Source organism: Nilaparvata lugens, chromosome 1 (assembly GCF_014356525.2).
Source record: "Nilaparvata lugens isolate BPH chromosome 1, ASM1435652v1, whole genome shotgun sequence".
Lineage (NCBI taxonomy): Eukaryota > Metazoa > Arthropoda > Insecta > Hemiptera > Delphacidae > Nilaparvata > Nilaparvata lugens.
Genome location: NC_052504.1, coordinates 53,739,380 through 53,756,847, shown reverse-complemented (window position 1 = coordinate 53,756,847; position 17,468 = coordinate 53,739,380). Strand labels below are relative to the sequence as shown.

Sequence of the window (17,468 nt, the reverse complement as noted above, 5' to 3'; positions counted from 1 at the left end):
GAGGTACGACGCTTTGCTATCAATCAGTGTCAATTTTGTCACAGTCCTGAAGAGTCTAACGAAATTAATTTTGACTTTGAGCAAGAACAATGAAGTTGCAGAAGCAACTGGTCTTATGAAGCGTATGTCTACTTTTTAGTTTGTTTTGATATTGGTTTTTCAAAGTAAAATTTTAGAAGAAATCCAGATAACATCAAAAACCCTACAGAGATCAGATGTGAATCTAGACGAAGCAAAGAATCTTCTACAAGAGTGTTCGAATAATATGAGCGAACTGCTAGGAGAATTCGACGATGTCCTCGATCAAGCCAAAAAATCAGCTGCCGAGTTGAGTATTGATTCGTCTATGACCTCCAAACGCAAAAGAAAAGTAGACATTTTTTGACGAACTTTCCAGTGACTATGAGTTTAGTGATCCTGTACATTGCTTTGAAGTTAAGGTATTTTTGAGAGCAGTCGATATTTTAATTCTACAGTTGAACGAAAGGTTTAAATCTATGCTATGTATAACTGACACGTTCTGTTTTTTAAACCCAGATAATTTATTACGATTTACTGATGAACAACTTGTACAATCATCCTCTACGTTTTGTACAAAATATGAATCTGATGTGAGATGTGACTCATGCTTTGGTCAATGAAGTAATTTGCTTCAGAAATATAGTCAAACACGACATAAAAAACAAAGAAATTAGCAAAATCAGCCAGTTGGCTGATTATCTATTGATTAAGAATGAGTTTATTTCATCAAGTGTGCCAAACGTTTGTACAGCATTCATAATGTTTCTTACATTACCCGTAACTGTTGCAAGTAGTGAAAGGTATTCTTCCAAACTAAAGTTAATCAAGAACTACTTAAGGAATTCCATGTCTAATACTAGACTATTTGATCTTAGTTTGATTAGTATTGAACATGAGAGAGCTCGGTCTTTGGATGTGAAAAAGTTAGCTAGACGGTTCCTAGAAACAAAGAGCCGTAGGGGCTTTGTCAGGGAATAGGAATGAATGTAATTAGTCTTAGTATATATTTCATTGTCCTAAAAAGTACAATTCCATTTGTAAGAATGTAATGTGATCCTTACTTTATGTTAATATGGTGTTTGGGAATGTTTAATATCTTAATTATGCTTTCAATAAATTATTTGGATAGTATTTTTCTATATAGTAGTTTTGATATACCATTGGTTACAAAATTATAAATAAGGAAGTGCAAAGAAATGTCCTTAGATTCGTAGGAAAGGTTATGTGCGGTGGGGGGGTCTAGTGTGAATAAGTCTACGAAGAGGGGGCACAGGAATACTAGCATTGGAGCGCGGACAAACTAGTTACGCCACTGGTAGTACACTGAATCATTTTAACTAATTCTTGACTGCATTCAAAAAAGCTGTTCAATAATGTAAACAAAGTTGTAACCTCTAAATTTGATGATTGACTACAAACAATTTACAAATTATTTGCAACTAGCCGTCAGGCTCGCTTCGCTCGCCGTATCCGCTCCGCCCCCTGGACCCCCGACTGGATGGTCCGAAAATGAGATCTGCAGGCTCGCTTCGCTCGCCTGCATTTCCCATTTGAGCATTTTTATCATATGTTAGGACGATCCAGTCGGGGGTCCAGACTAAACGTCTGGCTAAACGGGTATGGCGAGCGAAGCGAGCCTGACGGCTAGTAATATAGTATTCCCAGGAATAGCTCTGATTGAAGAAGCAGTGCCCAATCAATTTTTCCGCGATAAATGCTTTTCAATCTTCAACTTGGTGCCAACCTAACATAGTCAACTCAACTTAATGCCAACCTGACAAAATTATCAATTCAGTTGCCAGTTAACAACTGTTTCGAAGAGGTACTCTCTCTAGATTATAGTTCTACTAGCAGGAACCCGTGCTTCGCAAGGATCTATTTTCAAAATTGATAATCTGATAACTTGACGTAAAGAAATTTCGAAGAATTGAAAATAGACCTATAACCATCCTTGGTTAATTAAGAATCTAGCCTAATTGCAAAATTTCAAGTTGATTAGTCCAGTAGTTCAGACGTGATAATGCGTCAAACATAATTTTCCTATCCCTTACGTGTATAAGCCAACTCTTTATTTTATTATAGATATAGTTAACGACTGCAAGAGATAGGAGTGTGGAACAGAATAGTTGTAAAACTATGATAGTCCCATAAGTTTCTCGAACACAATAGTAGGTACTACATGAACTTTTGAAAGTGATTAAAAAAAATGTTAAAACAGAACTGAAAGTTGTCAACCTATCATTTTACCTCCATTTAGAGAGTTCGATTCTTGTTGGCAAGAAACATGTTATTCAACGCAGAAATCATTGTTAATTTCCTAAACGATAGGATAAGTTGAATAGTTTCCCTTTCAAGGGGAGTTTTGACAACCCACAAAACTCATTTTTCATTTGAGGAAATATCGAAAAGGTGCATATAGGATCTTACTTTATGTTAATATGGTGTTTGGGAATGTTTAATAACTTAATTATGCTTTCAATAAATTATTTGGATAGTATTTTTCTAATCAACTTTAAAATGTATGTACATAATATTGGAATAAAATTGTGTAAAATTGTGTAACATTTAGCAGTGGTGTTTTAACTTACCAGGTGATTGATTCAAATTTTACCAAAAGTTGAACTATATAATCAACAAAAATACAACTGAATAAAAAGTCATAAAACCGTAAGTTTTGATATACCATTGGTTACAAAATTATAAATAAGGAAGTGCAAAGAAATGTCCTTAGATTCGTAGGAAAGGTTTATGTGCGGTGGGGGGGGTCTAGTGTGAATAAGTCTACGAATAGGGGCGCACAGGAATACTAGCATTGGGGCGCAGACAAACTAGTTACGCCACTGGTAGTACACTGAATCATTTTAACTAATTTCTTGACTGCATTCAAAAAAGCTGTTCAATAATGTAAACAAAGTTGTAACCTCTAAATTTGATGATTGACTACAAACAATTTACAAATTATTTGCAACTAGCCGTCAGGCTCGCTTCGCTCGCCGTATCCGTCTAGCCAGGGGGCTCCGCCCCCTGGACCCCCGGCTGGATGGTCCGAGAATGAGATCAGCAGGCTCGCTTCGCTCGCCTGCATTTTCCATTTGAGCATTTTTATCATATGTTAGGACGATCCAGTCGGGGGTCCAGACTAAACGTCTGGCTAAACGGGTATGGCGAGCGAAGCGAGCCTGACGGCTAGTAATATAATATTCCCAGGAATAGCTCTGATTGAAGAAGCAGTGCCCAATCAATTTTTCCGCGATAAATGCTTTTCAATCTTCAACTTGGTGCCAACCTAACATAGTCAACTCAACTTAATGCCAACCTGACAAAATTATCAATTCAGTTGCCAGTTAACAACTGTTTCGAAGAGGTACTCTCTCTAGATTATAGTTCTATATTAATATATGGTATGAACATTTTTCAATTATAATTAAGAGATTTGGAATAAGAAGAATATACATGCTAAAAGACGAACTTTGAACCCTTAAAAACCACCCTTAGAGTTGAAATATTGCCAAAAGATTTCTTAGTGCGCCTCTAAAGGACCAACTGAACATACCTACCAAATTTGAACGTTTTTGGTCCGATAGATTTTTAGTTCTGCGAGTGAGTGAGTGAGTGAGTGAGTCAGTCAGTCAGTCAGTCAGTGAGTGAGTGCCATTTCGCTTATATATATATATATATATATATATATATATATATTATATATATATATATATATAATATATATATATATATATATATATAAATAGATAAACTATAATTTTCAATAAATCATTCTTTTAAAATATGCTGTATAGAACGGTGCTCTTTTCTCAGTCTCAGCTGTTGATAAGTAAGCTGTATTGCTATCAGGTGAACAGTACATTATTTGATATTCTTTATAACCTTTGACAATAATAATATCTCCTATTTCTTCAATTTATTCCATTTCATGGTTTCAACAAATCCAGGATGTCACAATAGAGATAAATATAGAGTAAGGAATTTATGGTATAAATAAGAATACTGAATTTGGTGAATGGGATAGAAAACACAACCGATCATTAGAATGGGGAATCATGGAGTATGGGACTAAACATAAGCCCATAAAAATATTGAATAATGGCTGGCTCATTTAAAAATGATGATCAAGTTTAGAGCCTTCGACGTGATTTAACGACCCTTTTCAACCAGTCGAGTCCATAAAATTATATCATGAGTGTAAATTGCGAAATAAGCTCACTGAAAATGAGGTGTCATTAGTAGATTAGTAGGAAGAGCAAGGAAGTATAGGATCAAGAACACTACAATGCTTTTGATAAGAGTAGTTGTGAGTGAATGGTGAGGGAAACATGAATGAGTGTTTCGTATTTATTGAATTTTAACAGCTGTACCACTGCTCATCAGATTGTTTCCACATTTACACCGAAATTGAAAGATTGAAACTACCCTTCTTTCGAAATATATAAGAATTAGAATTGAAAAAAAAATTGTAAGTTTAGAGTAGAGGGTGGTTGATTTTCCGTTCTAAACAGATGAATATCGGACTGAATGGAACAAGCTAATCGCGGTTGTAGTACGTTGTTTTCCAGGACAAAACAGGATTAGGTTTGTTGAGCTTCTAATTAAGCATTAGCAATGATGGCCAAGCATCTGCATAGGTGCATGCAAGGACATGCTACTCCAAACATGTGTGGGAGCACACGTTCAATCAGCGAGCATTCTGTCACATTAACGCTGTTCATATCAGTTTTGACGGTTTTGATTGCTTAGATAGCGTATCAATCGTTATGTAAAGCTCGTACTTTGGTCACTCTGAAGTCATCCAGACAGTTATTAGCATTTAAGCGCATATTCCTGAGTAATCAATAACCCCTGGTTACCAGGCAATTGGTCGTGAGAAATCCAATTATTATTTGGTATCAGGCATATCAAACTGTATTTTCACGTAGGTGCGGATATGCTATTATGTATTTTGTATTATGGGCTCACAGTTTTCTGCCATAATAAATTAAAGTGAGGTTGTCAAAGCAAAAGCTTCTGTTATATTCCGATCCTATTGAATGGGAATCATTCTCTCACTATAACACCTCCCTCTCCTGTTCCGCAAGAGATGTTTGCATAGGATATGCTGACTGATGTAGAATAATTGGATTTTGTATGCTTCGACGAAGTAATCGATGGGACGCTATGCATAATGAACATTATTATTGCTTTTCAACCCAAATCCAACACACTCAGAGTGGATTAGATTACTGTCTATGGAATGTTGAAAACCGTTGCTCATTAATCCAATTGTTTCTTAACAATATAATGAAAAACTTTGAGCACTGTAGTAATTTTCAAAACTATCGAATTGCTGAAACGAATCACAAAATTCCAATACCGTAACCAGCAATATTCCATTATGAATAGAATATGGGTATCAGGTTTTTATTGTTATAAGGATGAGTAAAAGCTTCCATCATTATGATCAAAAAAATGTTTCTCTCAGCCACATGCTATATTGGATTACAAAGCAATTGGCCATCGTATAGAAGTTGTTTATGATTGATGAAGGCAATGGCAAATAAAGTTTAGAACTTTCTGGGAGGACAAACTTACTCGTTTTTCTCACAAACTAATTGCCAGAGTATTTCTGGAGGCTATAAGAAATATTTTCAAGAGATATGACTTGGATATTTCATCACAGAATTCATTTGCGACCAAAAAAGTTTTACCAATATTTTTCAAACTGTGATGATTCAGCAAGGTAAGGTATTTATGAGTTCAATAATTAGAGAAGAATATCTTGTACATTCCCCCATTTTCATATAATATATTATGAAACATATAATTTTGATTAAGTCTGGATGTCTCTATGTTCTCCTTCTAATGAATATTCGAATTATGAAACAAGAATATCAAGTTCATAGTTCATTTCATGAAGATATGAAAGGCTCTGGCCTAGAACATTTTGACAAATTGAGAAAACTAAAAAGATTTTTTTTTTCAAATTTACAGTATGAAAAGGAAATGATAGTGTTATTATTACTAAATTTATAGTAGACGGAGGTAAATTTCCACATATCTGTACCACATATCATGGAACACTTTTTTATTTTCAATGAATAATACTCTGATCGATTTGAATCGTGATAATTTTTGCATTTCTTTAACTGCATTACAATGCGAATTTTTCTGTCATTATTTTTCATCAAAATATCAATAGATAAGTTGAATGTTCATCTACAGTGTATTAATTCGTGAGATTCATTCATCAATCTATGACTGGGAAACCAGGAATACATTAATGTAATCAAAAACTACGTTTAAAGAAACAAATCTTTTTCTACTAGTTATATATTATTCATCCAACTCAATTTTGGTCAATGATTTCAAATTGTGTACTTCTGTACTAGTTTCCAAAGTTTCAGGCCTATACTATGATAATCCTAATGGAAAATGAATAAACATTACAAGATATTGATCAGAAGGACTAATGGAGACAAAGTTTCAAATCTATTCGAAGAAAAGTAGATCTGCAATCTCATTGACAGTCACTTCAACCAGCTTCTCAATGAGAGCTATTTGCAAGGCAAATTCGGGTTATTAGAAAACTTCAAGGAGTCAAGAATATTCATTTTCACCTTCCTTCATGATAACTTATCACTTGCTGAATCGAAGTGCTACATTTCCTCAACTAGCTTCAAAAAATTGGTTTTGAATAAATTATTGATAGGGAATCTACTCGATTTAACATTATCTCTAATAAAGTTATGATAGGAATTAACCATTCCAATATGATATGCTAGACTTAAAGAGTCTTTATCTTCCATCATAACCCAGTTTAAATATTATTTTGAAAATAGATATAGTGGATGACTTCCCAGGTACATCATGTTGATTTTTGTGATCTGACTTATTGTGACATGATGGAATAGTACGTATACATCAATTTTAATTCCAGGCCAATTAGAAGAAAAATCCATTACTCCTGAAATAGTTTATTATTAACCCATACAACTTCAAAAATATGTTTCATCCATTTTCTTTTCTGGAAAATGGGGAAATACTACATGATTCCAGATGGATTCACCATACATGATTCATTCTCCATACACATGTACTAAATGGGAGAGTAATATTTTTATTATGTATTGAAATATTGGAATGAAATGTTCATATTCACTTCATTTCAAACCAAATTTCAAATCAACGTGCTTTTAAATTCTCTATAAGAATCCATTAAATATTATATTCACTATAAATGTTCACAAGCTAGACTGCATTTTGGATACACTAGTGTTATAACTTGAGGGTCAATCCAGAACAAATCACAAAAATGCTTTTTTGGAATTTCTTATATTTTTGTAGAATATTTATAATAAATTATGATAGATCAATTTACATATCAATTAGATATTTAGATATTCATCTGGATCCAATGCTGCCATGTCTGCAACAATGATAAACCATTGCTTATGTAAATATCATCAAGTAAAAAACTGTCAATAGCGGTGTTGTTTCTTAGCAACTAATGAAGAAGAGTATATTTTATTATGATATCAGTAATTATTCACTAGTAAGAAGAAAATAATTGCCTTTATCAAAAATCGTTCATTAGTGGAACGCTGTTATCACTAACCTATATGTTATGCAGTGATTGGCAAATCTTTATGTAAATTATGATAATCATTATACATGAGACAAAAGTTAAGTTATTCTTGATTACCTACTTTATCAACTTTGGACATGATGATAAGTAGATACAATACTGAATTTCAAAGTTTATTATCAACTAGCTTAAGTTGATAATTAAAAAAATATATAGATTGTAAGATAATTCAATGAAAAAGACTAAGAAATTGTCAAAAAACCACAGATTCATTGATACTTAGAAAGACCGCGGTTTCGGTTATTACGTACACCATTGTCAATCTTTGATAAACTCTGGTTAAAAAAAGTAAGATAATTTGTGCTATAGCCTGTTGAATCCTTCAAATACAAAAATAGTTTGAATAAAAGAATAGATAAGAGAGAATAGTTTTGATACATTTTTTCAAGAGTAGGCCCTGGTTGCCTCACTACTGAAACCAGTAGCTACGATTAGGCCAGTGACTCTAGTTGGAAGCATGTGATATTTTATTCAAAACCTCTCTTAGAGTAGAATATTCAAACTAGCCTCATGGAGTTTCTCATAACGATATTCCATAAAAAATATTCAATTGGAATCAAGAAATATTTTTGATAAAACTGCTAAGTTGATTTAGCTGCTTCTAGTCATGAACATAACCAACAGACATCACATTGCCCACGAATTTCAGTTCAGAAGCTCTGTAGCGGTGGTGAGCTCAGGTGACAGAGACTTGAACTGATCATCTTGATTCCAAAAGGTCTGTTCAGACCAACCTATTACTTTCCTTGCCCTACTACCATAGGTAAGGAAAGTATTGCTTTCCAAAAAAGATTAAGGTACCCAAATTTCAAGTTTTCTATACGTTTCAAGGTCCCCTGAGTCCAAAAACATGATTTTTGGGTGTTGGTCTGTGTGTGTGTGTGTGTGTGTGTGTGTGTGTGTGTGTGTGTGTGTGTGTGTGTGTGTGTGTGTGTGTGTGCTGCGTAATATTCTCGAGAAAAATGGCGGATAATTACTAGAAAACCATGTTTTTCACGGTTTTCTCGAAAACGGCTCTAACGATTTTCTTCAAATTTATACCATGGATAGCTATTTATAAGCCCTATCAACTGACATGAGTCTCATTTCTAGAAAAATTGCAGGAGCTGCGTAATATTCTCGAGAAAAATGGCGAAAAACCATTACTGAAAAACCATGTTTTTCACGATTTTCTCAAAAATTACTCGACTGATTTATTTCAAATTCATACTCTGTATAGTTATTTATCAGCTCCATCAACTGGCATGAGTCTCCTTTCTGGGAAAGTAATGGGGGGTTCACCCCATCCTTGAGAAATGGACTTTGAAAACTCCTTCTCGTGCATGATGTAGGTAGGTAGAGCAGTCTATAAAAATAACACATAGACGAGATATTTCATCTGTAGAACAGCTGTTTTGACGACTTTTAAAGAATCATCGGATTTCACAATTTACACAAAGGAAAAAGTACTCTGAAAACAATCATATACACTCATATACAGTAGTCTGATCGTAGTTTCAAATAATTATGTTGCCGCCAATCGTCATTATGTTATTTCTGTAAATTATTGTCGTTTAAGAATGAGGCTCCCAGTTCAATGAGCAAGGAAAGTTGTGTGAGTGTACCCCACCAGATTTTTTTGATCTGTAGAGTGGCAGAGCAACAGAGCACAGATATCTGAGCGTCCGCAGAGTTTGTGTTCATACCAAAAAACATCTGTAGGCCGACAGAGCTTTTCGCTCTGTTCTCAGTTGCGCTCGGACACTGGATGAGGGAAGATCATGTCAAACCAGTATATGCCGTGGTGTAGAAATTCATTTTATAAAAGTGTTCCATGGCTCAATAGAAACGATGATAGCAGTGACGATGATCGTCTTTTGCTATACTCTTGTAGCAGTAGTGGTAGTTAGTCCAGGCGCTGGCTTACATTGAGCATACATGAGAGAGGCAGAGAATTTGACTTCGGATTATTGTTAGGGGGTCTTTAGTGTATATGAAACTCGATGTCATCACGTCCCAGGGTGGTCGACAGCTTGATGGGGAGGGGGGTAAGTCGTAAAAAACTCGCGTTTATAAAATCGCCTGTCCTGCAGTTACTATTCATAGTACAGCTTTTAATTTTTTCTCAATATTATGTACACATTACTGGCTTTCAATGTGGTCCTATACATTTTTGCGATAAACCGCATAGTTTTTCCGTTCAATCTAATAGAATCTGTAAAGATTAAGTTACTAACATTTTGTTAATAACTTTGGTGTAAACGCAGCTTTATCAACTGATTTCTGTAACTTATATCCACGAATAGATACTTTTCATCTGGCTGAGTTCGACTGATTGTCTTGGGGTGGTACTTGAATGAAAGTTGAATGAGAGATATCTTTGTTGAATTTGAAATATTTGGAGAGAATACTGTTGGAAATCTATTGAGGGGAGATCAGTATAATTAAGGTGTGAGAGCAAGCAATCAATTCAATGAAACAACTACAAGGACTCATGAACGGTTCAAATATGAGAGATTGTCAAAGTATATTTGAAAGAAGTCAGGAGCTATTTGTGGAGTTTTTTAGAATCAAAATCAATGACTACTTGAAATTTATGACTGATCATTGTAACAAAGTTTAAATTATCTTAAATTGTATTCATGCTCATAAGGAAGGGCTCTGGCATTGCACATAGAAACTGTACGAGAAAAGATCCCATACTTTTTTCATTCAATCACACAAACTATGCTATAAAGTCTGTGTTATATCTAGAAAATGTAAAAAAATACTCATAGAATTAGAAAATAATTTCCAATAAGGAAACATTAAATCTATACAGTCAATACATTGATTCTCTGTCAAATGAAACCTTGAAAATTTAATAAATGTGACAACCGATCATGCTTTGGAGCAAACCCTCATTCGATCATCCAAAACTGAGTGATTGGAATAGCTAGTTCTTCAAAGGCTTTCCTAAAATGGCTGCTACTATATAAATGAATCTTCCATCAAAGATATTCTGTTCAAGTATGTTGACATCATTATGGATATCACTGGAGATTGTGAGGAAAGACATCTAATGAAGAAAAACAAGAATAATGAGAGATGAGAATGATTTCCAGAAGCATAATCTTCTCAAGAGAACATAACATTTTTCTTCAAGACTCTGATGGACAACAGAATCTGCATAATGTTATCAATGGTCTGGAAGCAAGTGGAGAAGTGTGTGACTCCCTTTTGAACGTATAGAAAGAAATAGTTATCCGGTTTCCAACGATTTTTATCTGAACATAGTTGTGGCAAATTGTAAAAGCGTATTCTCACATATAGAAAGAAACAGAGTTCTTTCATTCTCCACGATGCAATCAAACAAAAATCCTAGTCTTAGTTAATTCTAGAACAAAAAGATCTGATCTCTGTATTTTTACTAGGTAGCTGTTTAAAGATAATTCAGCATTGAAGTTTTAGTGCAGCATGCATTTCTACAATAACCGCAATCTCTGTCAACATCTGATGGATATTTGAAAAAAAAAAACTCTTAATCTCACTAGGCCCATGAAATTGTAAGTGGAACTAGTTGTGGATTTGACTAAATCCCTAAATATCGTTGACAAATTCGCATAATGATGACATGGCTCTCCTGAATTCAACTCCTACTTCACTTTTCAAGACTTCAATACGCTGCAAGATTATGGAAACTCTGTGATGAGAAGAGTTACGAAAATTCTCAATAAAGATGGAGTGATACAGGTGAACATAGCTTTTCATGTCTATGGTCTAAAATCAAACAAGAGTAGTAAAAGAGAGTAAAAGAATCACTCCAATAATATGCTCTCCAAACCATCGAGACTTGATTTCTAAATCTGTGGCAGAGATTTATTAATGTGACATGCAAGAATCTATAAAGGAATAATCCATACTTTAGCTACGTGCAGGGATACATACATTCATTCATTCATTTGTGGATAAAATTACACATCATATAAATATGTTTGGGAAAGAATAACAGGCATGGCCCAAAACTATTCGAATCCCAAATTTTGATACTGAATAACTTGTTACCATTTCAAAACAGTCTGAACGGGAATACCATAATGGATGAATCAATCAAGAGTTAGTGAAATATCATTATACTGTTAGAAATAATATGAATGAATATTTGAATTTTCATTTCATTTTGATTTGACACATATCTATTATTATATTGGATATAATTTCTCAAAAGTTCACGACAAACTGAAGATTCACGAAAGATTAACATTTTCATACTAAACATAATCATTATGATAATGAATGAATGATGAATTCCATTTCCACCATGAAGAAATAAGAAATTCCACAAATATTTCTTGGAAATTAACTGACCACTATATCAAGTAAGCGTGGCCAGTGTGCAATTAATAATATAATATTTAGCCTGCAGCGCATCAAAATAAATTAATTTGAGATAAAAACAATAGAACATGAACATATATGAATATTATCTTTATTCTATCCTAATATATTTCTTGAAACCCAAGTTTCGTTTATTTCAAACAGTCATTTCTTAGTTTCCTTGCAGAATGAGATGAAGTTTGTAATTTTGACCATAATTAGTATATTATGATGAGAATTATCAATTATTAAGGCTTGAGAGTTGAAAAATCGTGTTCAGCGACCGAAAATACATAAGATAGCGTTCCTGAAATAAATTTTAATTTGAATGCATAGACTAGTAGGAGCGTTGCGATAGCCATTACGCGCATTAATCATGGGGGAGGACCGCGCCGCAGCGTAACAGTGCTACTTATCCCCTCCCACCGCCGCATCTATGATCGTAACCCCAAACTATATATATCATTGGATTCATCAAGAAACGGCCTACAACGTTTATTGAGAGCCTTTTCCTCTAAGTCGGCTAATTACTTGAATATTCGAGAAATAACAAGAAGTCCATGATTAAAAAATACATTTTTCGAGATATCTTATTTTTTTCGGAAAAACTATGTGGTTTATCGCAAAAATGTATATGACCACATTGAAAGCCAGTTATGTGTACATGATATTGAGAAAAAATTAAAAGCTGTACTATAAATAGTAACTGCAGGACAGGCGATTTTATAAACGCGCGTTTTTCACAACTTACCCCCCTCTCCCCCAAGCTGTCGACCACCCTAGGACGTGACGCCATCGAGTTTCATATACACTAAGGACCCCCTAACAATAATCCGAAGTCAAATTCTCTGCCTCTCTCATGTATGCTCAATGTAAGCCAGCGCCTGGACTAAGTAGATCTCATTGGGTGCACCCAATAAATAAGAAAAGAAAAATTTATGGCGGGCTCAATCACTTGATGCGAGATCTCCAAGCTGATGAAGACAAATATAGGGGGTACTTCAGACTTAGTAAGGACCAATTCAGTAAAATTTTATTATTTATTAATGATAAAATTAAAAAGAAGATACCAACCACAGAGAATTTATAAGTAGCAGAGAACGACTGAACTAGCTGTCTGCTTAAGGTGCAGACAAAATAGTGATTTTAGTATATTGATATAGTTACTGTTCATTCATCATTCTATTAATTATATGATAGAAATGAATATATTATTGAAACATTTTGTTGCATCGTTCGTTACATAATAATATAAATTATACAATATCTCTAATATACTTCAGGAGTAATATTTCTCTAAATTATCCCAATTAATCCACTATATTTTAGTACTACGTAGTGAGTTTCTCAATTGTTTGAATCAATTGGTTATTAGTAATTCATAATGATCGCAGCAGTCAACAAGTAATTGCTGACTAGCCTGCAAGACATTAATTCAACAGATATTTTCCGTGAATTTTAATGATATGTTGATAATACATTGATGATGATGATGATAATAATAATAATGAAAAAACGTTCATACAAAGAAAATGACATACAGTTGGATAAGTGATTTAATTATGTTTATTGTCAGATACCAATTTCAGGCTGTATTGATCTCCATGGCATTAGAAGGAACAAATAATCGAAAGATCAGACCCCATATAACATAAATTAATGTGAATATATTCCTTGTAAATTTTAAATTACAATATGAATTAAAATTCTCAGCGCCCTTTTAATATATATTTTACGACAACATGCTTCAAAATCTTCAGAGTCATTCTCAAGTGATTCACAATTAAAATGACTCTTGAGACTTCGAAACATGATCTGATAGAATACATAACAATTGAGTGCATAACAATTTTCAACTTTTATTGTACATACAAGTAGCCCTAAATAGCAAAGTGAATCTTCAACAATTAATTAGCAACTAGAGGCACAGCACACAGCACGGTCAGCTACAGCCAAGGCAACAGAGCAGACTGATTCTGATTTTGTTCTAGTGAAGTTCTCTTGTCATTGAATATTAGTTGAATAAGTCAGAAAAAGTGATTTCATTGAATTCTACTAATAAGTGGAAGAATGTTTGATTGTGCTGCAGCCAGTCGCAGTCGGCAAGATGAAAAGAGAAGAATAGTCAAAATAAATCATACATTACTAGGATCATATTTCAATAGTGAAAACCATTTCCATTTCAATAGCATGCCTACCAACTTCAGAATTATAACCTTTGTTATAAATACTTTTGTTTTGAGCAAATTTCTCTATTGGGTGTTTTAGGTAATGTTTAGAAGGCAAGATTTTGTAATCTCTGCCGATTCCTCATTTTCCATTTTTTTAAGCTAGTGTGAGCCAAATTATTGATTTCAAAGCACTGAATCCGAATCTGAAATTAGAATTCTTCTATCTCAATTTTTACACAATTTAGGTTTTTGATGAGAGATCTTTATCGAAAACGTCCACTCGGATGCCTGGAGAAAATCATTCCCATAGCGATTCGAAAACATCTGCAGGCCAGCAGAGTTTTGTTGGAAACGTCGGCTGGCAGATACGCCGAGGTCGGTGTGAACACCTGCATTGCTTAAGCCGGCAACAGATCTTCTTCCATCCATCCATCCACAGACTCTGCAGAGCTACCGAGTTTGGTGTGAACATTACTTTTACTGAAAAGGCATCATTGGACTGATAAGATGACTGTAGGAGACAAGAATATAACATGACTCCAGATGGAATCATGGGATCAGAAAGGGTTAATATTCCAGATTGGTTTTTTATCGTTGACCCAGAAGTTCGATCAGAAGTATGAGCTGTTGAGAACATAATAGATTATGAGACATATTTCGTTTATCGATTGCTTAAAAGGGTTACGTAGTAATTGAAAACTCCAAACTTGTAAAGGCAGGGGTGAAGATCAGAACACAAAAGGCTACCTCTCTCATTCCTTCTTTTTTTAGGCTCATTCTGTCTTTCTTCGTCCTATTCATTTGAGGAGTTTCATCTTTCCTTCTTCTTCATCCTTACAACTCTTCATCACCATTCAGGATCTTTTCTTATCATTCCTTACGATACCAACTTCGAGTCTATTGTTATTGGCTTTGCTCTCAATAAGCGCCTTCGAAATAACATCACTAAAATCTGGAACAAGTTTATTCTTACTGTATAGTTGAATAAATGATCCTTTTAATGATTCCGGGATGTCCAAACTCCTCACGATGGGGTTTTCACTGAAAATTTGGGGATTGGATAAAGATTATGTAAATGTATCCTCGTTCCTCTCCAGAATAACTAGAATCCCAGTGAATCCAGAATTCAATTTAGGAGCCATCAGAAGTTTTCATTTATGATCTTAATTTCATAAACATCTTATCATCATTCATTATATCACTCGCGCGCATAATTATAGCCTATTCATATTCATCACAGCACCATGTTCAGACAAAACAATCAACATTTTGCAACGGTTGATTGGAATCATGAATATTGCACCATATCGAATTATGGAGAGGTGGTCGAAAAAATATATAATATATTATTCCTATATAGTCCTATAGAATTAACATAATAGAATAAAACATCTACCTTATTTTTTTTTTTTTTTTTTTTTTGGTCGGGGCGCAATATAATGACTATTTGACAGGGCGACATGAGTGTTGATGTCTGGGCTACATGTGTTGTTGTCTGGGCTACACTGTTTAATGAGTATTCCGTAATACAATTGAATTGCATGAGCACAAAAAACAGAAAGTTTAAACAGGAACGCTCCGAGAAAAGCCTATAGAATCCATTAACGATCTACGAATTACTCTTGAGCGAAAAACCACTCAATCAACTGGCATTCGCTCTTCTATTTTGAAGAAACAATCGATTTTCCAACTATTCACCATTAGTGAACACAGAGCTTCGATTGAATTCGCTCACCACTAATGCACTGAACAAAAAGGATTCTGTCGTTTACGAGTCAGATTTTGCATAATGTACTACCATGTATGCAAAAATCAACCAATAAAATCAACCATACGCTATGCAAAGTATTCCTGTTGATAGATAATGTCTATTATTGAGGAACAGCTCCAGCAATATTGAGCTATTTCCTGCTCAGTATAAAACGAAATAAATTTGTTCTAACAGTAATTTCGAATTTTCAGTATCATCTACTCACCTGTCAATAGAAATGGCAACCAGAGTGAATACTGAGTCAGCCACAGTGAAGTTGGCAACAAAGTTGTTGACAGTGCAGTAGAACGCTCCGAAGGGCCAGTGCGAATTCACCATGAAAATAAAGTTGAAAATGCAGTTCAGCAGTGACATTAGGAGATCAGCCAAACTCAGGTTCACCAACAGATAATTGGTGACAGTCCGCATTCTCCGATGCGCTGGAAAGAGACAATATAGAATAGATAAGGAAAAGTTCATGATAATAATTCTCAGTTGAAATATGAGATTATTCCTATTTATAATTGATCATTGACGAAAAGATTGAAGATTATACAGTACCAGGGATTTGAAATAAGAAATGTAGTTGGAAGCATGGTAAAGTTATCGAGCTTTCAAGTTTTCTATAATTCTACGGCCAAAAATTACTGCTCCTTCTTGAGTGAGTAAGTGACATTCTTCAAACGTCTTCCCACAAACTTTTCTCTCGATAGCGGATTCAAACTTTTGATCCCATTAATAATTTTTCTTCAACATCTTAGCTACTTATCTTCACCCTAAACATTGTGAAATTTTATCAAATTTTATCCTCAGCATCATAATAAAATGATACTAAAATCTCACTGGAATATGTGAGAATATGAATGGAACAATTTTCCCTGTTGATCAGACTTGTGAGCTGTTTGAGTTTGATTATTCAAAGACGTAACTCAATATTACAGTTCTAAAGGTGCATCTTACAAGATTTTGAATGCAACATGGATTGTAAAATTACAAATTCAAAATCGAATGTAAATGAAGCTCACCATTTTATATGGTATGTATCAAGGTACCAAGAATACATTCTAGAATGTATTCTAGTCACATTGGTATGTATCATAATCAAGTTTTTCACTTGTAGGTTTGCTATACGTGTCAAGTGGAGTGTTTTGAGAGCTTTGAATATAGAAATTGGCAATTTTTTGTATATTGGAATAGTATATTAAGTACACTGCTTAAGTACACTGAACAATAAATTTTCAATTTTTCAACCGAATTTGACTTATGATGCATGATTTTGGACCGCCTTGACGAGCCGAAAAGAATAAAGTGTAGTAGGATAAAATCTGAGCATTGTGTCAAAAGTTATGAGTGTTTGAAATTTTGATCCTCGAGGTGTCCTTGAGCGCGCATCTCCACTAGGAAATACTGAAATTAAGTGCATCTAATAGGTGATTCTCATAAATCATAATCTCATAAACTTATGTCATTGTTCGAAATATCAATGTGAGGACAATGTAGTTGGTGATGATGGTTGGAGCTGAAAATTAGGTGTTTTTCACAATACAAGGAGCATTGT

General features: G+C 34.2%; 1 protein-coding gene across 1 annotated transcript in view; it reads right to left on the bottom strand.

Moving 5' to 3' along the window:
• The window catches only part of LOC111057250 (tachykinin-like peptides receptor 86C), a 95,164-nt gene extending 78,819 nt beyond the window's left edge, over nt 1–16,345 (bottom strand). Inside the window, exon 1 of the mRNA XM_039436688.1 lies at nt 16,137–16,345. Within this exon, the coding sequence (XP_039292622.1) occupies nt 16,137–16,339 (203 nt within the window). The 5' untranslated portion in view covers nt 16,340–16,345. The remainder of the gene's footprint in view (nt 1–16,136) is intronic.
• Nucleotides 16,346–17,468: the final 1,123 nt, after the last annotated feature.